General features: G+C 47.1%; 1 protein-coding gene across 2 annotated transcripts in view; it reads right to left on the bottom strand.

The window, feature by feature from the left end:
- Positions 1 to 23985, bottom strand: part of LOC119198687 (cadherin-18) — a 55226-nt gene that overhangs the window by 11080 nt on the left and 20161 nt on the right. For both annotated transcript variants that reach the window (XM_037456121.2, XM_037456120.2), the window contains exons 3-10: positions 22295 to 22589; positions 17213 to 17332; positions 9941 to 10108; positions 8858 to 9045; positions 7925 to 8178; positions 5295 to 5431; positions 2321 to 2442; positions 925 to 1042 (exon numbers count right to left, since the gene is read on the bottom strand). In XM_037456121.2, coding sequence (XP_037312018.1) covers positions 925 to 1042; positions 2321 to 2442; positions 5295 to 5431; positions 7925 to 8178; positions 8858 to 9045; positions 9941 to 10108; positions 17213 to 17332; positions 22295 to 22589 — 1402 coding nt within the window. The remainder of the gene's footprint in view (positions 1 to 924; positions 1043 to 2320; positions 2443 to 5294; positions 5432 to 7924; positions 8179 to 8857; positions 9046 to 9940; positions 10109 to 17212; positions 17333 to 22294; positions 22590 to 23985) is intronic.

Raw genomic sequence — 23985 nt, 5'->3', positions numbered from 1 at the left:
TGAAATATGAATAATTTCTTATTCCCATGCCACAACGCATAAACGGCCCCTCCCACACAGGATTATATCACAGAGGAGGAAAGAGAGATCCTGTGGGGCGGCGTGCAGCATGAGCTAAATCCAAAATGAAAGGCACCATTAATAAAACAGAACCACAAAACTGCCACCAATCCTTCAAGAAAGAAGGGTTTCATTCCAGAATGCTTTGGGAATATGTTGCTGCAGACGGTTCTGTTAAAATACGTCTTACAACTTTTGAGAGAATCATAAACTAAAGAAAGCCAACGTGACAAAAAATGTTGGGTTGGAAAGCCAGTGCTTTGAGGGTTTGGAGCGTTGGGGGGGGGGCGGGGGGGGCCACAGTGGAGGCGTCCACACCCGGGGTTCCTCAGGAAGTGACAAATCTCAGAAAAATGTGTTTCCTTTTCTCAACATTTACAAAACAATCGCACCCAAAAAGAGGTGTTAAAGAAACAGCGTTGTCCCGTCACGCAAGGGGTAGGTCCTCCCACTGTAACTAGCTGCAGGGGGGGGGGGAGGCCCGGTGGACCACGGGCTAAACCGATTGATCTCCCATTAGCACGATTTTTTCCATTTCGATTCTCTGTCCGTCTCTCTCTGGCTCAGAGACCCATGTGGAGTCCTGTGACGCTAGGAGTTCACCTGGCACTGGGGCGGTTGCCACGGTAACACCCCATCCGGTTTGGTGGGGCGGGGCCACAACTGCGGCTCATCCCTCCGACAACACGATGCGCAAACATGTTTTATTTCATTGTGCCTCCGAGGTGTAAACGTACGGCTTATTGGACTTTGGAAACGTGAGCGCCGTCCTGCCCCGAAGGCGGAGAGAGAGAGAGAGAGAGAGAGAGAGAGCGAGCGGCGCTCATAACAAATGCAAACAAACACATTGATCACTTTAATTACCTTCATTGTCCTTCAGGGTGAAGTTGGGATTAACCGGCAGCGCGCTGGGCAGAGCGAAGGAGAAGCGCTGCCCGTTGGCGAAGTCGTCCTTGTCCACCGCCGCCACCGTCTGGATCACCTGACGTCCAGGAGACAAAAACACACGAAGGGGGGAATCAGTCCCAGCGTCACGTCTCCCCTCTCATCCAGGTCCAGTACGGACGGAGACGAGTTGGGCTGATTTTTTATTTTCCATCAGTGGTAAAAATAACTCTTAAAGAGCAGGAAAACCGGAGGAAGAAAAATGAGAGAATCTAATTGTGAGTCAGCCGGCAAAAGGCTGCCTGAGGAGACGTCCCCACAGGATTGTTTCCTGAGTGGGTGCAAAGTGGTTTTTCATAATGCTAATTGTGGTTTGGAGCATAATGACTTCTGGAGAAACACGTGAGGTCGTCTTTAAGTACTGCGCCATACATTGAATATTTGCACAGTTGAGCAGTCTGAGAGGACTCCTCCGTTTCAAAGTGCTCCACCAAGAACCACCGAGACGGACAACTGGGCCCAGTTTGAGACTAATCTCCCTCCAAATGATGAAATCATACAATATTAAACGAGGTGAAATGAATAACAGGACAATAAAAGGATATAAAAGTTAAACTATTCAAAATCACTGTAACTGAAAGCACCGTCAGTGTAAGAGAGGTAAATAAAGCATGAATCCTGCATTGACAGGTTGAGGGTTTCCTGAGTTCTTATCCATCGCACAAAGACAACGAGGAGCCGTTGTGAAGCGCGTTTGTGGTCATTTCAATAAATGAATGGGTCCATTTCACTGCAGTCCTGTTGCCATGGCTGCACACAGTTCAGTATACCTTGAACCCTGATTTACAGGTAAGATTTGACTCTTAATTGGAAGCAGGCACTTTGATGGATCACTACCAACCAATAACATGAATAACATGAATGAGCAGCTCTTATTCTCATTTGAATGTGTGCCGCTGTCTCATTCAACCCGTTACAATTCCTCCCACTTAATCCCCTGCGCCGAGGAACCCTGAGGCTGTAATACAACCTTAATTCAAATTTAATGCAAACCGTAATTCAAATTTAATGCAAACCGTAGTTCAAACTTCTCTCCCATTAGCTAAAACATTAAAAATGTGTTTATTTGTGTCTATACTCCCGCATCCTGTGCCTAACTGCCCTTTCAGCCATTCCCACGCCGCGGATCGCTCAGCACCTCTCAAAAAAAAAAAAACCTTCGCCATTTGAAGGAATCGGCGCCGGCCGAGAGCCAGTTGGAACGAGCTCGGTCTGCTGCTGACACGCTGCTGAGAGAGGGAGGTGCTTCCTGCACAGCACCCCGAGGCGTGTGAGCGGAGGGGGGGGGGACGTGAGGGTGGGGGGCGAGGCTCACCTGCCCCGGCCTGGAGCTCTCGCACACGATGACCTCCTCGTCCGTGGCTATTTCTGGCGGGTTGTCGTTCACGTCCAGCACCTGGACCGTGACGGGAACGTGGCTGAGGAGGCTGGGGCTGTCTGTGGCGGGGGAGGGGGGGGGGGGGGAGAAAAAAAAAAGAGGAAACAACTAAATGTAAGGCTTGATAACAAAGTGGAGCATTTCAAACTGGGACACACTGTGCTCTTCTTGTAAGGCAGCTCCTGGGTTTTGTCTTATAAAAGCACTGGGGGGGATGCAGTGTTGCAGAAGGTGATTCAGAATATCACAGCACATCTGATCATCTTCTGCAGCACTGTGGCGTCCAGGCTTGCGATGCGTGATGTTCCCCCTTCACTGCACGAAAGCATGTCAATCAAATGACCTGCCTGCCTTCATCTTAACATGAAGTAGCAGCCTTAATGGCGACCAAATAACTTTGTACCTCACTGAGAACGTGACTGTTGTTTGAATCAGCCGATTTAACACCTACATTAGGATTTGAACCACTGAATTGCGGTGGACACTTTTATCTGTGGGGGGGGGACAAACGTTTGGGTTATTTTGTGCTTGAATACAATTAAGTTTTGCAGCAGAAACTAAAGGGACTATTCAAATGTTTTTTATTACTCTACTATTTTCAGAAATTGACTAGGAAGGGAGCTTTCAAACTAACGTGCGCTAATCATTTGAGTGCAAATAACACCGGACAGTGTTTTGTGTTATAGCAGCACTGCACGGTTTCTTTTCGAGGTTCAGAGGTTGCATCATAGCATCATATCCTCATCCTAAATGTGCCCCATCTGTGTGCTAAAGGCTTTCCAGATGCACTGCTAAAGGGCCCCAGAGCAAGGCATTGAGCCCACAAACAGCAGTGGACTGTAGCTCACAGGTGTGAGTATGTGTTACAGTACATCGCTGAATCATAGCATGCTTACTCAGCAAAAAATTGCACAAATAGAAAAACATCGGTTGCATTAAAAGGTATTTTCAGGGCCCAAAGAAGGTCCCATATTGCACCAATAAACATTGCACTGTTAAACACCAGGTGATCCGACAAACCAACAATGAACATGGTTCACATAGTCTATATATAAATGTATATCAGAAGGAAAAAACCCCTGCAGGAGAGTCTGCAGCAGACTGTGCTGCTTCGTGTCTCTAACTCTTGCGTGTCCTTGATCATTCGGAGTCAGATAAATGTGTTGTTCCGCTCTCGACAATGGCTTTGGCATGTAACTGTAACCTTGAACACCGAGGCGAGGCGAGCGAAGATACAGAAACATTAGCATGCAGCACCTCCGTCAGTTAGCAAGAGATTTGGCTAATTGTGATTACAAATTAACCAAAGTTACCTGATAACAATTCACATATTTAGCCGGGCCTTCGTCGGTTTAATTAATTCTCGGAAGGACATTAAAACAATTGGGACTAATTTGATTTTGTAGTTAATTATAAGAAAAATACACTCTGATGTAATTTGTATACATTCTAATAAATATGCAAATGAACTCCTTTATTCTTGTTTTCTCCAGACTTTAATTGTTACTTATAACTCATCTGTTATTGGGCTCGGGTTTAAACTCAACGTGTGATTTTACTGGTCGAAATGCTATTAAAACATTTCGAAGAAGTGACACTGGACATTAGCAGAATACCCGGAGGCCCTTGTTTGTGTGCATCCCTCCCAGGTGGGTAAGTGCTGGAGTGACTGAGGGGCGAATGACCAAATGAACGAGAGGCTTTTTTTAAACCACCCGAAACCTGCACAAAAAAAATCCCAGGTGTGTAATTCCCACAGGGTGGAATGCATCCTTTACTTGGGTGGCAAAGGAAGTTTAAACTTTCAGCCCAGATTTGTCTCAATTCTTTTGCAAATGAGCCTCAAAAGATGCACAGTAGTTTAATTTTAACATGGAGGATTCTCAGAGGGTTAAAGGACAGTCTGTCACGTCTACATCCCCCCAGACTCAAGTCATTTTCTCCTTCATGCCGTAAAGGCCATGCGGGAAATTGCAATGGGCTGCAAAACAGAGGGCACATTCGCGCCGTTATATCACCAGCGCAAAATCTCGGGAAAAGAAGAAGAAAAAAACAGTGCTTTTAACGGGTGCACGAGGGTCCTGCAGTGGGTCGGGGTCCTGCAGTGGGTCGGCGTCCACGCGGCGCTTCCCGTAGAATCCCCATCAAAGAGTGTGTAAACCGTGCCGCTGGTTTTTATTCTGCCGCTGAAGGGACGGCGTGCAGCGGAGATTCATGGAGGCGTTCTGTTTTATGGATCGCTCCTATTGTTGATATTGATTTGGACTGCAGTTTTACACACTATGATTTTTGAACTCGGACCGTGACTCCACGATCCCCTCGGGGTGTCTCGTTATCTGCTGGTGAAAGAATAGTGAGGAAAAGGAAAAAAAAAAAAAAAAGGCCTCCGGGCAGAACTTTAGCACCTGTCATTACCTTTGAATTTCTATTCTTTCAATCATTCTGTCACACAGAGCTCACCCCGTGATTTCAATGCAATTCTGATAACAATTTACAAAGTGTCCCGTTAGCTCGGGGGCTAAACTAGATGAGGGTGGGAAGCAAGAGCAATCTATTTGAACTGCCTCTATCAACTGGATAATAGTGGTCCATGTGTTTACTGCTGGGCCCAAAGGGCGTCGAGCGAAATGTGCACCCTGTTCTGTTAAATATGTCCAGAACAGTCCAAACTTTTTCCCTTTTAGATTTTCTATTCATTTTGATTTTAAAGACGATGATGCCCCCCCCCCCCACCCCTCCCCCCGCAACACGATGCAGTTGTTTGTCTGCAAATCCACTGGAGGCTTTGCCCGGAGTTAAAGACTCTCTTTATCACAAAAAAAAAAAACCTCGACATGTCAGAGCACTCAGGTGAGAGCGAACAGAAGTCCCCTCCACCCCCCCTGAACATCGTAGCCAGCCTGGTACCTACCAACCTCCGAGGCCATCACGGTGATGTTGTGCCACGACGCGTCCTCTCTGTCCAGCGGCTGTGTGGTCCGCACGACTCCGCTGCTCTCGTCGATTCTGAAGTGCCTCACTCCTTCCTCCTTGCTGTCCAGGAAGTACCTATTAGGAGGAGAGGAAAGGGACGATCTAATGGGTCCACTCCAGATGAGAAAAGACGAGAGCGTGGTCATCTAGATGTGGACTGTGGACTACGAGCCCGTCGAGATGCTGTCTTGAATTACCCGGCTGAACAATTTTAAGATCATCAGGTGGACATTGAGCTTAATTTGTAGTTTTATACCATATTTTCCATTATTACTGCATTCATTCGACAAAGCGATCGCCTTCTAAACTTTGAACTATAACTTATTCATGTTGGAGCCACGGAGGGAGAAATATATACGAAAGCCCCGTAGCGCCCGCAGAGAATGACTCCCGGTGCTTTTGAAATGGACTTTAGGTCTTGAAATACATATTTCCAAGTCCAGAGAAATGATCCTCCAGTTTCTAATTAGGCAGCGAGGCGACGTGTTTGCACCGTTGTAATGGCTTCCCAGCGACGCTGTCATCCAGCCAGAAGCCGAGCGGCCTGCGGCGTGCAGAGCAGAGACGGGCTCAGCTGCTCCCTCCCCTCACGGGTTCAAGCACGAAATGAGCATTGACTGTGTGTATTCCCTAATTTATCTCTTAATGACCTATTTACACCTTTAATCCGGCGTTCATTCACTCTCCAGAGTAATGCGGCTCACAGTTTTCAATTGGCATGAGAGATGGAAATGGTGAATGGGCATTAATGCCAGGGTTTAAATGATTGGAAAGAATGATCTGATTTTCTTTTAGCTTTCACGTAAAAGCTCAAACTAACAGAGTTTGGGTGTTAAACGTTTGCTTCATTTTTGGTTTGTACGGGAGAAAAAAGAAAACCACACTTGAATTATTGCTCATTGTAATGAATCTTGTAATGAATTTGATCTGATGTAAGATTAATTTGCAATTCTTTTTCTTATTCCTATCAAACCATATCAAAAATAATGCTTTTTCTCATCCAGAGATATATATATATATTTTCTCACGGGCCCTGCATCATGCGGTACACTGCACAGCTGTTTACCAGGGGAAAGCTACACAACTACTTGGATCAGACACAGACGCTGCTCAGGTTCAAAAGGATCCCGCTGGTCGGTCCTCTGTCTACGAAGCTCCATTCAAACCTGTCATTGCTAAAGTGCCCCAACTGCTGCAAAGAGCAGTGATGACGGAGCATTTCCCATTTAGGGCATTTCACACGGCACAGCCCTCCTCTGTTATATGTATGTCTCTTTCTGCTGACATGTCCTACACAGGGAGGGTGGCAGAATAAGTCCCCCTTTCCCTGTGATCCTGCAACATGTAATAGCAACAGATAACTGTGTCCTAGTGACATACCAGCGTCAATTAATTTCATGGGGAGATCCATGTTTACAGCTCCTCCCTCGTTTAGCTCAGATGGAAGTGGAATGAACACAAGCGGTGAAGAGCTGCTTGAGCTTAATGTCACGGAGCGAAGGTACCTGTGCAGGGCTAAAAAAAAAACCCAGGATTAGCTCACTGTCTGGGGGCAATATCAATCTTTTTCAACAGTTCACAAGCATGTGTTTAGAGCGCATACTAATGCGCTAAGCCGCTGTAGTGCTTCGGGGGTTCTTCAGACTAGCAGACGAAATGAAGCCCAAACATTAGTATGATAAACAATGCATGCAGGTGCAGCTCCTAAAGGAAATGCTGCACATCTCTTTCACGTTATGCTGGATCGAGGTCATTAAAGCCACATGGAAATACTCAATCTGACTAAAAACAGACTGCTGCAGATGTTGAGCAATCTTTGTGCGTCCATTTAGACATTTACATAATATCTTAAAATGCTTTTTCCCCAAAAAGTACAAATACACGGGGAAGAGATATGACATGCAAATTAGAAATTTGGTTAGACAAACATTTCTTTAGGGCAAAAATAATCTTTCTAGTAAAACTTAAACCTCCAGGCGCTGAATTTAAAGCGCCTCACTTTTTTTTTTGCATCTTATTGAAACACGACTGAATCTGAACACTAGAAAAGGGCTGCTGGTCAGGAGATGAACACATGAACACATGGGCAGGTGATTACCTATGAAGCTGTGAGCCATATGGCAAAAAAAAAACATTGCAAATGTACCCTTTACGAATTATTTCAAAATACGTGGTAACATTTCTTTTTTTTTGGAGTATTTCTAGAAATCCATCTGGCCATCGGGTATGATTCTAAAAAAAAAAAAAAAAAAAAAAACTACATATGGTAACCAGCCCCTCTGGACATTTCTAGGAATCCATCTGTCAAAGACCGGTACGTTTGTGGCCATGAATCAGTTGGCGGAGTGAGAGAGCTAATTGGCTACCAGTCACATCTGCATCAGCACCAAGTCTCAAGAAGAGCCTCCACCCTCCACTGCTTTTGTGTGGGCTCGTCTACGTCCTGACGAGGTAAACTCAGGATCTTCAACCCCCCGTCCCATGGCGCGCACGTGGACTGATAAGGCAGGATCCAACGCGGATTTCAACATTTGAAATGGTTCCTGCAGACGCGTTGAAGCGGCTCACCTGACGGGGCTGTTCCTGCTGTCGGGGTCTCGGGCCGTGACGGCGCCCACCTCCGTGCCGCCCGCCGAGTTCTCGTACACGTCCATGATGTAGTGGTCGACGGAGAAGACGGGCGCCTCGTCCACGTCCCCGACGGTGATTTTGAGGGTGGCGGTGTCTTTGAAGGAGCCGAGGTAGGAGAAGCGAGGGTCCACGTGGGTATTGGTGCCCTCGATGTGGAGGGTGTAGGTCTTCTTCCTCTCGTAGTTCAGAGGCTGTTAGGGGGGGGGGGGGGGGGGGGCGCATCATGTAATTGCACAACTTATCTTAAATGCATGTCGAAAATTTGAACAAGTAGAACAAGTGAACCAGGTATTCAATTTAAACGGGACACAACTACAAGATGATAAACCTCTGAAAACCAATACTTTCCTCTTAAAAAAACCCCGTTGCAGCTTTTTTTGTTTCTAAAGAACGTTTGGAGCAGCATTGTTCCTCTTCAAATACTCTTTTATGGGAGCACAGCTTCCTTTCAAAGTGCACTACTTCCACCAACTGTTACCGCTCTCTGCACATGCATTTGTGCATGCACGGGTGTCCTCGTATCCTGGTGAATTTTCTGACATTTACAACATCGTTTGTGGTTTTAAACTCTCCAGCGGCACGGCTTTTAAAGAAAAAGGTTCATATCACGGAACGCCCACTTTTTTTTTTCTTGTGCGCACACAGTCGGGTTCCTGGAGAGTCAGACAACCACTAAACAACCTTTACAAAAGGTGCACGAGGGGCACATTCCCGAGTGCAAAGCATTCGAGACGCGAACGCAGGTTTATTCAGGCAAACGGTGTGAGGAAATGGATGTGCTTTTAAAAGCCCTTCATGCAAGTACGGACCTGGAAAATGTGTGTCCATTTCCTGTTATGATGATTATAGGGGGAGACGTCCTGTTCTTACCTTTTTTAGGCTGACGACGCCCTCCCTCGTGTCCCTTTCCGAGGATATGGAGAACATGTTGGCCCCCTCCGAGTTGATGATGCTGTACTTGATGTCCGCGTTGGCGCCCAGGTCCTCGTCGTTGGCTTTGATCTTCCCCACCGGCTTCCCCACTTGAGCCGATTCGGGGACGTACAGCTGGTAATTCTCTGCGGATGAGCGTCGAACAGAAGCCACTTAGAGAAGAAAAAACGGGGATCTGACCAGCGCCACGTGGCGCCTGAAGGTTCTCCAGTGACATTAAATGCTGGAGGGGGGGGGGGGGGGGGGGAAATCCTGGGAGACCTGCGCTTGACGGGGCTGCTCTCAAAGACGACACCACAACTTCATGATTAGTCACATTCATCATTAAAATGGATGAATCGAAAATCCAGGCTACGAAACAAAGAGTTTTTAAATGAACGCTGGTCTAATTTAGCTCATTATGGTCACATTTAATTGCAATATTAGACTGTTGAGTCACACAACGATGAAGGTTAACATCACAGTGAAGAATGCTAAAGGAGTCTATGGGGGAAGCTTCAATAATCCATGATCTGCTCTCTAAACCCTGTAGGATTGTTATATGGTTAATCATTGCATGCATGAGTACGTTATAATTAAAGAATCTCATCCTCGCAAATACCAAACTGGGGATGTTTCTTCCTTTCCATTCAAGCAGCAAAAACAACAAAAGTCTGCTTGTCTTCCTTGTTCAGACGTATTGCTTGAATGATTTAAAAAAAAATAGCAAGTCGTTAAGTCCTCTTTCACAAGGGAAATACAACACACAACTCTTTTCGGGAACGCTGTTCCGCCCTCAGGCCTCCGGAGTGGAGGTGCCCTGCTTATATTTATTCTTTTCCAATTTGCAGCGCCAGCTACGCCAATTAATGGAAGGTAAGTAACAACATATTAATACTGGTTGTTAAGCTAAATTAGCATCGCGGCTAGTTGGCAGTTCACCCTAATCATTTTTCACTCAACTCTTTTTTTCTACTGATTATGCACAAAGCTCACTACGGCTAGCCTTGCGTTTTGTTGTTGTTGTTGTTGTATACGCACTTTGGGGAAACATGGGCGGGTTGTCGTTGACGTCTGTCAGGGTGATGTTGATGGTGGTGGAGCCCGAGAGGCCTCCCACCTGGCCCGCCATGTCTTTGGCCTGGATGACGACCGTGTAGTGCTCCCTGGCTTCCCGGTCCATGTCGGATAGGGCGGTCCGGATGATCCCTGAACGCACGGAGGGGAACACGTTAGAGCTCAGACGGACACGAGCTTTGTGACGGGACCGCCAGAGAATTTGCAAAAAGTAAATACCCCTGTTGCTATTGTCAGTATCATTGAACCAGTATTTACACTGATCCTCAGATCCGTTTTCTCTGTACAGCACTTTGCTTTAAACACTAAAACCAGGAAACTTCTTTTATCTTTGTTTCTACTGGTCTTCCCTTGTCAAGGTTAGTCTTTCCACACTTTTCATCACATTGGAGATTACTACGCGACCTTGGACCTGGGCAGAACGCGACTTTCCGAGGCACCGCACCGCGACCCCATTTATTACGGCGAAAGCACAGCGAACGCAACCGTGAACTTTCACTCGGTGAAATGCGACCGCTGCAGATTCTGCACACAGGTGAACGGCAACAGCAGAGACAGGCCTCAGCGTAGGGGGGGTATTTTCATTGTGTGGGGGATTTATGGATTAGAACAGCTGATTTCTATGGCCACATTGTACACGGTCCTAATCGTGTCTGTCTGTGTTGGTTTTTGTTTACGTCCATATCTGAGCTGCAGGCTTAATAGCACAAATCGCCACACGGGGCCTCATTTAATACGTTCCAGCCGTAACATCACTGTTCCACGGAGACCTCCGCGGCAGCAGCGAGACCTGGCGGGGGGGGGGGGGGGGGAAGGGACGGCGTTGACGGCGGCGGTGAGAGGGGCCGCTATTGCTCCGTGTCAGGTGGAGAGAGAGAGAGAGAGAGAGCGGCGTTTGATGAGATGAGTAGAGGCGATGAATCTATGAATCCATGAATCCAGGAGTCAGTGCACCGCAGACTGGGTGCAAGAAGGTTTGAGCGTCGACCTGCTTATTTGCATTGCACTCTGGGAAACCAAATGTATTTAAGTAATTTACTGCCACTGGCTCTATTCATTAATCATTATTATGTGGAATTTACAGTTTACATACAACTTTTCCTACAAACCTGTTCCTCAAATGCTTGAAACAGCTTGAATTTCACATAATAAAAAGATCAAAATAATTTGGGGGGGGGGAATTAATAGTTTCAATATTTTCCCAATTTCACCAGTCAGCTCTAGCCGCTGTACACAATGCAGTCAATTTCCTCTCTCTTTCTTTGAGACTCTATAGAACTAATCCACTGGCCTGAGGCAGAATAATCATTAAAAGTGGGTCAAGGAGCGAAGCAGCCAGCGGTATTAAGATGGAGGGGATCTTCGGTTACACATCATCCGTCACACGGAGCTGCCGCTCAGGTCCCAGAGACTCGTGAACCTAAACTGATTAGCAGCAAGCCAACGGAACGGCAAATTGTGTTATAGCGTCGTAGAGCAGAGAGAAAGACCAGAATCTGACTGTCAAAGATGAAATAAATACGAGCGGAAGCCGGCGTAGGAGTTAGTATCGGCTTGAAATTGTGATTTGAATAATGTGCGGTTATTTTGTAATCTTCACAACGTAACCTTTAGAAAAATGAGCGCAGTAATGGAGTTGTCATGAATGAGCAGTGAATAGACTTAGACCCCCCCCCCCCCCCCCGCTGCATCCAGCTCACGTATCGATTCCTGCTGTTCGTGTTCCTCTCTTTTCTACCATAAAAATAAGACGTTGACTGGTTATTTATTTAAATATGGAACATCTGTACACCGCGCGGTGGGATTGGACGTGGCCGAGTTCTGCTTGCAAAAGAACAACCGAATGGGGGGGGGGGGGGGAGAGCAGGGCTTCATTCCAGGAGATATCAAAGCAGATTAATTTACTTTGACTGCCAGGTCGACTCTTCTCTCTCAACATATGAAAAATAGATCATGGCATCTATTCATTGGTTCAATAACATGATGAGTTCCTCTATGAAAAGTAATGGTATTGGTTGTATATTGTAACTCTAGTTCTAGTTGAATGATTGGCTGAATTAAATGGGAGAGGACTGGCCTATGAGGTGATGAAGATGATGATGATGATGAAGGCGAGTTCTGATACTGAAATACACGTCTTCTGGTTGCAGGGAAAATGAAACAATATAACAAAGAGTTGGTAGTGGACCTCGAAGAAGAGTTTTTTGTGAAAGTGAAGACAAAAACATGTGTGCATGAAAGTAAGTCTTTTCACTTCACCTTTTTTTATTCTCTGTGTTTATACTTGAGCTCACTGATTGCGATGCAGAGCTCTTCAGAGCAGTTTGAATATTGATAACTTTAGTGTTCTTGAAGCTTGCCCTCTGTAGCTGCATCATTTAGGAAGATACCTAATATTAAAATGATCAAGATAGAGGGAAAAGAACACTTGATAGGGTCATCTTGAATGTTGTATTTGAAACAGGTTTGATAAATGTAACATATTTTATCCTAAAAAATGACATTGTGAAAACTCCCCAAATGTAATAAAACAGTTCTATGGAATCAGAGCCCAAGCTGTTTTTTTTTTTTGTTTGTTTCAAATGTCAGGTCCCAGCATGGATCTTCGTGGGTTTTTAAAACTAATCAAAGTGCTTGCAGCCACTCTTCCGTAATGACGCGGCGCTCTGCAAACTCTATTCGCAGCCCTTTGTTATTAACTGGAGTCTAAGCATTACTTAACCCGGGGTCCTTGAGACACACCAGACCTTGGCGAGTGGCCACACTTTCCATTAAACAACACTAAGACAGATGATCTGACCTTTCAGGTGCCTTATTATGCCTTTACTCGGGAAGGCGATATTTCACCGCGCCGGATTTGGGCTTTAAAAAAAGTCCTGAGGTCTTCTCTACTGGGCTTTGTGGCGCACACCTGTGCGGAGGATTTCACGTCAATCAGCTGCCCTCAGGTGAACGAGTGAGAAGCCGCGCTGTTTTTAGACCGAAAAAGAGGAGCAAAAAGGAGGTTTAAAGCTGATGCGATGCAGCTAAACCACTCCAGGATGTTGCTTGACATTACAGGAAACGCCATTCAGTGCTTTGGCATCGGGATGAAACCCCTGAGCGGCCCTTCCTGACCATTTCTGAACCCGCAGTACCTCACACAGTCTCCGTGAAAGTCTCGGGAGGAGCTTGTGAGTTTAATTTAGAAAATAATTGAGAAAGAGCTGGCTTCCCTGAACCCGGGGCCTATTTGACGCGGCGAGGTGGCTCGCCTTTTCCTCAACCTCCCCAGTCTATTAAGAGTTGATACCATCGCGCTATCCGCCTCTTTGTCTGGCTGCAAACTTCTAAAGGAGGACAATCTCCCGGGTGAACAAAACGGATTATAGGAGATTACCCAAGCACTCTTCAATCTCCAGCTTCAGGAATCTTTTTGGCTCATCCACTACGATGTTATCCCCCCCCCCCACCCTCCCCCCCCCCACTCTAACAGCGTTTCTGGAGGAATGGGAGATAACACCAACAGCAGCTGTACAATTCCCATAAATCACAGGATGGAACCCCTTGTTTTTACGTGCATATCTGATGGAGAATAATTGGTCGGTCTGCTCAATAGTTTACGCAGCTATTAAAAGGGTTCATAGTATTCCTCGATTTATACCAGAGGTAAGACTTAATCCGTGAACCATGAAAAAAAAAAAAAAAAAAAAAAAATCTTGATCTGTGTCAGCTCCTCAATAAACTCGAACACTCCCAAATCCCAGATCAGCAGAGAAATTAGCCTATTTAGAATGCAGAAGGGACTTGGGGGTTCTGCGGTGTCGTTTGTCTTTGTGTGTGATGGGGGGGGGTGAGGGGTGGGGGGAAGGGGATGGAGAGAGCGTTCGACAATGAGACTCGAGGGGGAGGGCCCTGACGTCTCTGAGGGTAAAGCGGCAGATGCTCGGCAGCGGTGGCAAGGACGGGAGTTACGACCCGACGATAAACAGGATAAATGCAGCCTCCTTCCATGTTGCAGAGGGGGGGGTGCTTATAACTGCCTGCTTGCACTTTTTAAGCAAAACCATGTGATCGGGTTGCAGGGAATGCTCAGTTAGCTCTTAGCTCACTGGCCTGGGGATGTTGAAAGAGCCTGTCACACAACAATAGAATATAAATAAAAGAGTAAATATTTCGAATATAGGAATAAATATACCAGTCTGACAGCACTTCATACAGCGGCATCTGAATTCCCGCCTGTCTGTTAGTATCGGCGCCTCGGCATTGTGCCCTTGAAGGGAGACGACGTCCTGCTTTCCAACTAGCTCCCTGAGTTTGTGTCCCCTCGACCTTTGGCCTTTGGACCGAGCTTAGCCTCCAGCTGTTCTGCTACTCCAAGCTTAATCATCTGATTCCAATCAAACATACAGATGTGCGACATCTTCTCATCAAGCTCCTGGCAACAGAACGAATACACATATTTGTTTATCCAATTCTAGGAAAAGGGAAATTAATTCCTGTTTATTGCTGATGAATATTAAAAAGTCTGTCTCCGTATGGAATAACTGGTAAAAAGGGGGGGGTTATGATCTGGGTGTCCACCCCCCCACCGCACGCTGCACCTGCTGACTTCACTCATCGAGGTGTTGAGCGTGCGATGATCGGTGTCTGCGGGTTTTCGGTCCTTCACAAGCAGTGATTCACACCTCTAAATAACACGATTTACAACTAATAGCTGATAGATTGAAACAATTAAACGCGATTCTCATCGGGCTGCGTAGGTTATTTCCTTCAAGCTGACACCGCTGTGTACTTCTGCCCACATTTCCACCTTCCACCGTTATCAGTTGCATCGGTTACATTTTCTGCATTTACAACGTCTGTGTCATGCTCATTTATTTCTTCAGCCAAGTGAGTCTAATCCCAAATCCCCATCCCTCCCTGTCTGCATGACACCACCTCAGATGCATCAATTACAATTTTTCATCCATGATTGAATCTCGTTTCCAGCAGAGACGAGAAGCCGCCGCGACGCTGTTCTCCGAGTTAATTAGTCACTTAGTAAGTACGAACTCAGTTATTTTAGCACTGAGCAATTAGCATGTCTGCCGTAATTACCTGCCTTTTGAAATGAATCAGTGTCCAATGGAGTTTGCCTTTAGTTTTGGTACATATTGGTTTGGTGTTAGGCAAAGACACCTCAGTTATAATAGAATCAAACACACCGAGCGCCTGGGGGTCCGACCCGCAGACCACCTGACCAGAACTAGACAAATGTACCTGTACGTTTCTTCATATGAAACAAGGCTGTGAAACTCTGAAAATGTCTCATTAAAATGACGTGTTTGGGATAATGACTTTGGTTTTGAAATATAGCTTTAATGTGCTTATTCCACAGCATTGTATTTGTTAAAACCGAATGCATTCTTTTGTGTATACGTGATATTTAATGAACACATTTTGACCCTCTAGTCTAAGAATAGTCATGTAACCAAACTGATTGAATGTCATAACCCGCTGAAATTAGTCCCATTGATTCAGAACATTTATGTACAGTATTTTAGCTATGACAAATAAGTATTAAAATATTTCATACCAGGAGCTGAAACGCAAGTTCATGACCACTTTGTTGTGTGTGATGCAATTTGGCTTCTTGAAAGTATAAAGTCAATTTTCTATCTAACACAATTTCTAAACAATTTCAGAATGCCTGGTTATTTCAGTCGCCGCTGGGTACGAGCTGATGTTATCAAAACCCTCAAAGCCAGGGGGGGGAGAAAGGTACAATTGTTCACTTTGTTGATTTCTGAGGATCTGGGTCAAATGTGTGACGGTCCTTTGGGGATTCCTTCGGCACCGTATGTGCAAGCCGACTGCTATTATTACCCCCCCCCCCGCTCTTAAACAATCGCTCCTTCCACCTCGTGGGTCTGGTGAAAATCTGTCACAGGCCACCAGAGCAAAGGCCAAATGGAAACAGGTGGATTTGTCCATCTGTGTGTGTGTGTGTGTGTGTGTTTACTCCTGCTAGTAATACACAAATGGCCATAGTTAACCGAGGTGGGAGCCAGGTGCATTGTGGATATGAGGAGGGGGGTGGACACAATTGTCTTAAGACTCGGGCTCGGCACACTTCACGTGCGTCCTCCACGTGCACCTTTCCTCCTCCCCCCCCCCCCCCCCCCGCCGGGAGGAGGGCTGGGCTGCAAGCGGCGGAGAGAAGACAAGCGAGGACTTGTGTAGATGAATGCACGAGAGAGTGCAGCTGGGGGTCCTGCCCCCCCCCCCACCCACCCACTCCCCCTCCCTGAATTACAATGCGGACAGGATGCCGAGTCAGCTCAGGCAGAACAAGCCATCTGATGTGTCCGGCGGCACAGTGCACACGGGGAAATGGAGAGAAAATGGCTGCAGCGTGATCATTTGTACAGTCGGGGACGTGACATCAAACAGATTCCAGCTGAAATATTTGTGGGCGCGACGCGTGTGCTGCTGCTGCTGCTGCTGCGAAAAAAAGCCATGTTTTTATTCAGAAGTTGGCATTGCTGCCGCCTCACCACACCGCGGTGAAATTGCTCCATCAATCCCCCACAGCTGTTCTCCCTCGAGGTGAAGGCAAAATTATTCAGCAATTCATTTCTGTCGCTCATTCAGCAAAGAATTCATGTTCTACACGGGCAGGACAGTCTCTGAGGGGCCGATAGTTGTTCCAGACAACAATGAATCAATTCACACAAGTGGATCGTTGTTCAGTTTAACCAGCGGCAGCACAACATGCAAGACTCCAGACCCCAGCGTGAGATCCGGAGGAGGCCGACGTGCACGTGAACACATTTCTCACATCAAATGAAAGTTCTACGTCTCTCACTTTAGGAGCTTTATAAACATTTAATGGGGTCCAGCAGAAGCCTTTCAGACAAAGGATGGCATTTTATTAAAGGCCTTTCAAAAGGTTGCAAAACAATGGCTTCATGAATGCATCTCCCGCAAAATGTCTTCTCTGACCCCCCCCCCCCCACCGAGGACTTGGCTTATGGCCCACAGGGAGCGGCTTGCGTGCTCAACAACATACCGGTACGCACGAGTAGCCCATAACTACTACTACTGCTACTACTGCGGGCGCTTTCACGGAGTCCAGAGGAGCAGAAGGGCGTTGTGCGCGTTTCCTCTCGCTGCACGACGCGCCGCGTGATCAACACGATCATTACGTACTTATGGCGTGCGTTGGTTCCTACGGTGTTTGAAAGAGCGCGTGCACAGCGTGCGGCGCGTCACCTGTTTTGGGGTCGACGGAGAAATAGGGCTGCCCTTGTAGGATGCTGTAGACGATCCTGGCGCTGTTTCCGTAGGTGGGGTCGTCTGCATCCGACGCTGTGACTTGCAACACAGAGGTGCCTGAAGAGGAGAACGCGGTTAGTTAGTTGATGTTTTTCCATTTGCAAATGTTGAAATAAGCGTGTTGATAAGGATGTGTTTTTGGCTCTTTGTTGAAAATCCCCTCACAACCAAGCCTGGACCCTTTTAGAATCATTCTTTTCAAAAGGAACTATTTCACTCCATACGAGTATGCGCCATTCAAGAATTTTGCAGAAGAAAAAATGACACAATATTTTAAAACTCAGAGGGATGAGCCATTATTAAAAGCGTTGTTCATAAAGAGTCCTGTGTTAAAGCCATTGTGGTTCAATTTAACAGTTGAAGTGTTGCTCAAACAGCATTACGGGCTTCATTAACCCATCATAATTTAGTGATGAGTGCATTGCAATTGCACTACAAGCTTATATGATGCATGAAAATCCGTATGAATCCTAGTAGGACACGACACTCTGAAAGGCCTGTAAATCTTGTGGACACTGGCGTTGTTATTTTCCTCTGGGAATGAAACCAAATGAAACAATTGGAAATGCTCCGTGTCCCGGCAGATGCAGGTTTTTTTTTTATTTTCTTGCTTTGGAAACCTGAAGGAGCAGAGTGGAATGCCAGCTATAATGAACCATGTTCTCCACAGTACGCTCGGGCACTCTAAATGTCTCTCAGCCTTGCAGTAAAAATTGCACTGGTAATATTTGGACTCATTCCATTGTGGGATTGCTTTGGAAGCCGCGTCTGTTCCAATTCGCGTGTCAAAGGAAAAGTTAGTAGTCAGCACATAAACAAATTGAGAAACGTTAAAGGGTGATGTGTTAATGGATTAGGTAAATAAAATGCTAGTCTAGGACCACGTGTGGTTAATATTTACAGCTCAGCAACATGTGTGTAATCATTGCATGATGCACCCATTACGCGCTCCTAAATGACTCCTGAAGGTGCTTTCTATTGCTCAACATACGCTTCAGCTGTATGTATTCGGAACTAATACCTTGATGAGTGTAACGATAAAACGGTGTATTTGAAGTCAAGAGCCATTATGGACAAAAATCTGTTTCACAGAGCATTTTTTTGTGCTGCCACAGTGAATCTCTCCACTGCAGTATGCATGGTGGCGACGGCGTTAACCCAAACAGGAGCACTCATTTTGGTGCGTGTGAGAAGGATGCGGATGGGTTGATCAGTTTGCGTGAAACAGAAGATGATGATGATGATTGCCACAGAAACACCGTGTAAGAGTAATGTAAAAGGATTGTGATCAGCATGCAGATCCTTCCATCCATCATGAACCCAGTCACATTGCCGTTGACTCGTTTTCACACCTTCTGTACTTTCATCTCCTCCTTTTGGGCTTCAGCAGCTTCTGACCCCTCCTTCGCTGGACCGCAGGACTTAATGTACTTTTGGAAGATCAAGCTAGGTATCCGAAGGTGGATTAAAACCACCAGGTTCCCTTCATCTTCCCCAAATTTTAAGTCAAGGGTCTTATACCACTTGCTTTATTTTGATAAATAAAAAAATAAAAAACATTCCTTTGATGATAATCCTAAAATTGAAGCAGCCTTCCGACCAGACCTTGTTTTTGATTTAATGGGAAGCAAACATCTGTCATCTTAATAGTGGGGAAGCCTTTTTTTTCCAGAGAGAAAACTGATCTGAAAACAAAAATGGATCTGTTTTTTTTTTTCTGATGGATAGCAGCATTTATCGGACACAACACCTGAGAGAGAAAGATGGTTGAAAACAAGGACGTTCAGTTTTTTGTATGCAACCCTTAAACACACTTTGAAATTCACCCAAGTGTCCCATTCGGCTCAATTTCCGTACATTGGTTCCAATAACACTCGTTTTAACGGTGACTCGTCATCTAACCGCGTCGCCTGAGACCTTTCAAACCGCCGCTAGAACGGTGAAAGCAGAGGAACGTCCTCCTGGAGACGCCTCAAACCGCCGCTAGAACGGTGAAAGCAGAGGAACGTCCTCCTGGAGACGCCTCAAACCGCCGCTAGACCGGTGAAAGCAGAGGAACGTCCTCCTGGAGACGCCTCAAACCGCCGCTAGACCGGTGAAAGCAGAGGAACGTCCCCCTGGAGACGCCTCAAACCGCCGTGTTGACCGGTGAAAGCAGAGGAACGTCCTCCTGGAGACGCCTCAAACCGCCGCTAGACCGGTGAAAGCAGAGGAACGTCCTCCTGGAGACGCCTCAAACCGCCGCTAGACCGGTGAAAGCAGAGGAACGTCCTCCTGGAGACGCCTCAAACCGCCGTGTTGACCGGTGAAAGCAAAGGAACGTCCTCCTGGAGACGCCTCAAACCGCCGTGTTGACCAGTGAAAGCAGAGGAACGTCCTCCTGGAGACGCCTCAAACCGCCGTGTTGACCGGTGAAAGCAGAGGAACGTCCTCCTGGAGACGCCTCAAACCGCCGCTAGACCGGTGAAAGCAGAGGAACGTCCCCCTGGAGACGCCTCAAACCGCCGTGTTGACCAGTGAAAGCAGAGGAACGTCCCCCTGGAGACGCCTCAAACCGCCGCGTTGACCAGTGAAAGCAGAGGAACGTCCTCCTGGAGACGCCTCAAACCGCCGTGTTGACCGGTGAAAGCAGAGGAACGTCCTCCTGGAAACGCCTCAAACCGCCGCGTTGACCAGTGAAAGCAGAGGAACGTCCTCGTGGAGACGCCTCAAACCGCCGTGTTGACCGGTGAAAGCAGAGGAACGTCACCCTGGAGACGCCTCAAACCGCCGCTAGACCGGTGAAAGCAGAGGAACGTCCTCCTGGAGACGCCTCAAACCGCCGCGTTGACCAGTGAAAGCAGAGGAACGTCCTCGTGGAGACGCCTCAAACCGCCGCGTTGACCAGTGAAAGCAGAGGAACGTCCTCCTGGAGACGCCTCAAACCGCCGCGTTGACCGGTGAAAGCAGAGGAACGTCCTCCTGGAGACGCCTCAAACCGCCGTGTTGACCAGTGAAAGCAGAGGAACGTCCTCCTGGAGACGCCTCAAACCGCCGCGTTGACCGGTGAAAGCAGAGGAACGTCCTCCTGGAGACGCCTCAAACCGCCGCGTTGACCAGTGAAAGCAGAGGAACGTCCTCCTGGAGACGCCTCAAACAGCCGCGTTGACCAGTGAAAGCAGAGGAACGTCCTCCTGGAGACGCCTCAAACCGCCGCTAGACCAGTGAAAGCAGAGGAACGTCCTCCTGGAGACGCCTCAAACCGCCGCGTTGACCAGTGAAAGCAGAGGAACGTCCTCCTGGAGACGCCTCAGACCGCCGCTAGACCAGTGAAAGCAGAGGAACGTCCTCCTGGAGACGCCTCAGCGGGGGAGACGTGCAGCAGACAGAAATTGATACTCCTTTCAACTAGCACTCTAGGAAAATATCATTGCACCATTGAGTTTGGGGGGGGGGGGGCGTGGTACTACCTGACACCTGCCCAGCTGATCATTTTGGACAGAAAAAAAAAGGGCATCACAGCCAATTAGTTGGCCCACTCGCAGACAGGCCCTTCCTGCACTTGGGAGACGCAGTATTGACGGGCGCTGGGGGGGGATTAGTGCTCCGGAGTGTGTGAGGACAGATGATTGTTCCAGCCGATTGGATGCTGCAAAACCAGGAATTACGATAATGGGCAAAAGAGGGGGCGGGGAGAGAAAAAAAAAAAAAAAAGGCTAATTATTTTCGCCTCCTTCACAGTCCTCGGTTTCCTCCCTCGGGTCGTCGATGGTGATTGATTCTTTTCGTGTAACCGACGACGAAGTTTGCGGCGAAACTTTAAGATGAGACTTTAAGTCTGGTAGGAAGCAAACAGAAGGACGCCGATACAAGTATCCGCTCATTACCCTGTTGTGCACTGGTTCAGAGATAAAGATTACAACTGATTATCTAATGAGCGCTTCATTGGATTCCTCTTCTTTTTTATTCTTTTTTTTTTTGGTCTCAGAATAGCAACATCATCTTTAGCCAACTTAATCCTGGCCATGAAAATAAAATACCCTGTACGTGCCAGTACACATTACTCGACATACCGAGGGACCTACTCTGCAGAGATTAAGACATGGACTTGACACATGCAGCTTAGGTACCAACATCCCCACTGGCCCAGCTGCATGTGTGTCAGGCCTTTCTTTACCTGAATATTCATGGCATGCAACCAGGGAGATATTGACTGTTTATAAAGGGGGCGCCTAAAGGTCTATCGGGGGTTAGCATATTTAATCGGGTTCACTTTTGCACATTTCCATTCCCCCGTTGTAAGAAACAAAAATTATTCACTACTTATTCCAACACCAGTGCAGCGTGCATTTTTTGCACTTTCCTCGAGAATCTCTCATCCGAAGAATTTCACACCCGAACCCCTGAGCTTCCTTCGGTGGTGAGAAATACACCTGCGATGAGAGCGCGGCATGCATCCCCCCCCCTCTGGACGGGCTTGTGTGCATCTAGGAGTGTGCACGTTGGATCAGCTACTTCTTTCTGCTGGGATTGCTTTAGACAGACATGAACGGAACCACTGTATAGTACTTAAGAAGGAAACATCCCCTCTGACGGCAGTCTGGCCGCCATTTATGTTTGCCCACATCCTCCATGTGTCCTGGAAGAGCCGCTGTGAAATTCCTGAGCACCAATGCCTCTGAGCCGTTATGCTGATAGGCCGAATCCACTGGACTGGGAAAAAGTGGGCGGGGGGGGATCTAAGAAACTGAAAAATAAATGTTTGCCACATGATTCCGGGGCAGCAGCAGCTGTCTCAGAGGAGGTGGAGGGAGGCTTTTGTTTCCTGGTGGGGGGGGGGGGGGGACTGCTGTGTGGAGGCACTATTGAGTGCTTTTCTAAAGACCTGCCCACCCCGGGGGGAACCATGACAGGGACCAAGAGAAACAAAGAGAGGCTCAGATCAAACGTCCCGCGCAACATTATCGCGGGGGGGGGGGGGGGGGGGCCAACAACAGGCGAGACTGTGGTTTTAGCATTGTGCGTGTGTTCACTACTCACCCAGCTCCGACATCTCAGGCACCGTAGCTACAAAGGGTCCATCCGGAAATTTGGGTGGATTGTCGTTGATGTCCTGCACCTTGATGATGAACTCCGACTTTGGCTCCAGCGCGTCCTCCGTGTTGCGGTCCAGGGCCTGCGCGTGCAGGACGTAATGCGCCTTCCTCTCGCGATCCAGGCTCTTGGTGGCGTGAATGTCTCCCGTCACCTCGTCGATGATGAATATGGTGCCGGCTCCGTCGCCGCTCAGGATGTACCGGACAGACCCGTCGCCTTTGTCCGAGTTTGAGTGAAGCTGCAGGGCAAAGGGAGACGCAGGGTGAGCGACGCGTGACATGGAACCACGTTAGTGCTGAAATGATGATTCCAATTGATTAGCCAGTCAAAAAAATAACAGTTCATTCGTAGCTCAGTAAGAATAGTCGTGCACTTTAATGTCATCAGGTAATTTAACCACATATTATGGTATTAGATGCAGACAACTCCCAACGCCATTTAATATTCCCGCTCAACCTCGACTGTTTCCGAGCGTCGCTCAAAGGATTCGTCTTTTTTGGAGGTTGGTTTTGGGGTAAAATCTCTAGGACCGTTAAAGACGGAGAGAGCGCTGCCTTTTTGCTACGAGAGGGAGACTTTTCAGACATAATTGATACCAAAAGGATGAAGCTTTCATGCCGGGAAGCTCAGCTGGGTTAGTAGTTTTAGACTTTCTACACGCCATATTACAATACCACTGATTTCCCCAACCAGGGCGCCATGGTAATATCATCATTTAAAGAACTTGATTTCACTCATGAATAAAACATGTTGAGATTTCTTTTGTTGCTTTTTTTTTTTTTTTTTCCTCCTCTGCGAAGTGTCGCAGCTGAGCACAACAGAACGATCCATTTCCATTATGCATCGCACTGCGCTTTACGTACTGCTGGTGGTTTGGTGGATCCTATTTGTTGATGCACATCAATGGACTTTAAGCACAACCTTTAAATTCAAAGTCAGTTTTTTCCATAAACAAGATGACTTTAGAGAACATGTGACAAACACAGAGAATGAACGATTCCTGCGGTTTGTATGAAGGTAACATGTTACCCTCACAACATTATATACACACATGGATTGAATCCAGTTTGGATAGAAATACAAAAACCTGTGTGCAAATTACCCAAATTATATAAAATGACATTCACAATGAGGGTCATTGTCTCAGAACTTTAATGTGAGCTATCACAATGACATCTAAACACTGACAAAAGGCCCAAATCACCTTTGGCCCAAATGTCGGGGAGTCTGTCGAAACAAATAATAGACCCATTTAAAAACTAATTTCAAGTTGAGTGGTTCAAAAAATTTACGAGAAATGACGAGGACTAATAGGAACAGCCGTCGGAAGCAATCAGCAGGGACACGCTGTGGCTCCACATTCAAACACGTGCTTATCACGTAGGCTCCAGGCGCCTTATTGACAATTTCTAAATATCGACTCTCAGGTGGCCACACACCCCCCCCCCCCCCCCCCCCCGACCCCTCCCAATAACTACTCATGTCGGACGATATATTCTGCCATAATTAATAGCATTTTCATGTCATTTGTGTGGTTTAGAAAAACAACACATCATCATCAGTGACATCCAAACTCCAGTCTGCTCCTGAGCTTCAGGCACATAAGGCCTTAAAGAAGGATGTGTTGGGATTTA

The sequence above is a fragment of the Pungitius pungitius genome, chromosome 19, assembly GCF_949316345.1.
Source record: "Pungitius pungitius chromosome 19, fPunPun2.1, whole genome shotgun sequence".
Classification (NCBI taxonomy): domain Eukaryota; kingdom Metazoa; phylum Chordata; class Actinopteri; order Perciformes; family Gasterosteidae; genus Pungitius; species Pungitius pungitius.
Note: the sequence above shows the minus strand (reverse complement) of the source record. Positions and strands in the feature narration are given on the sequence as shown.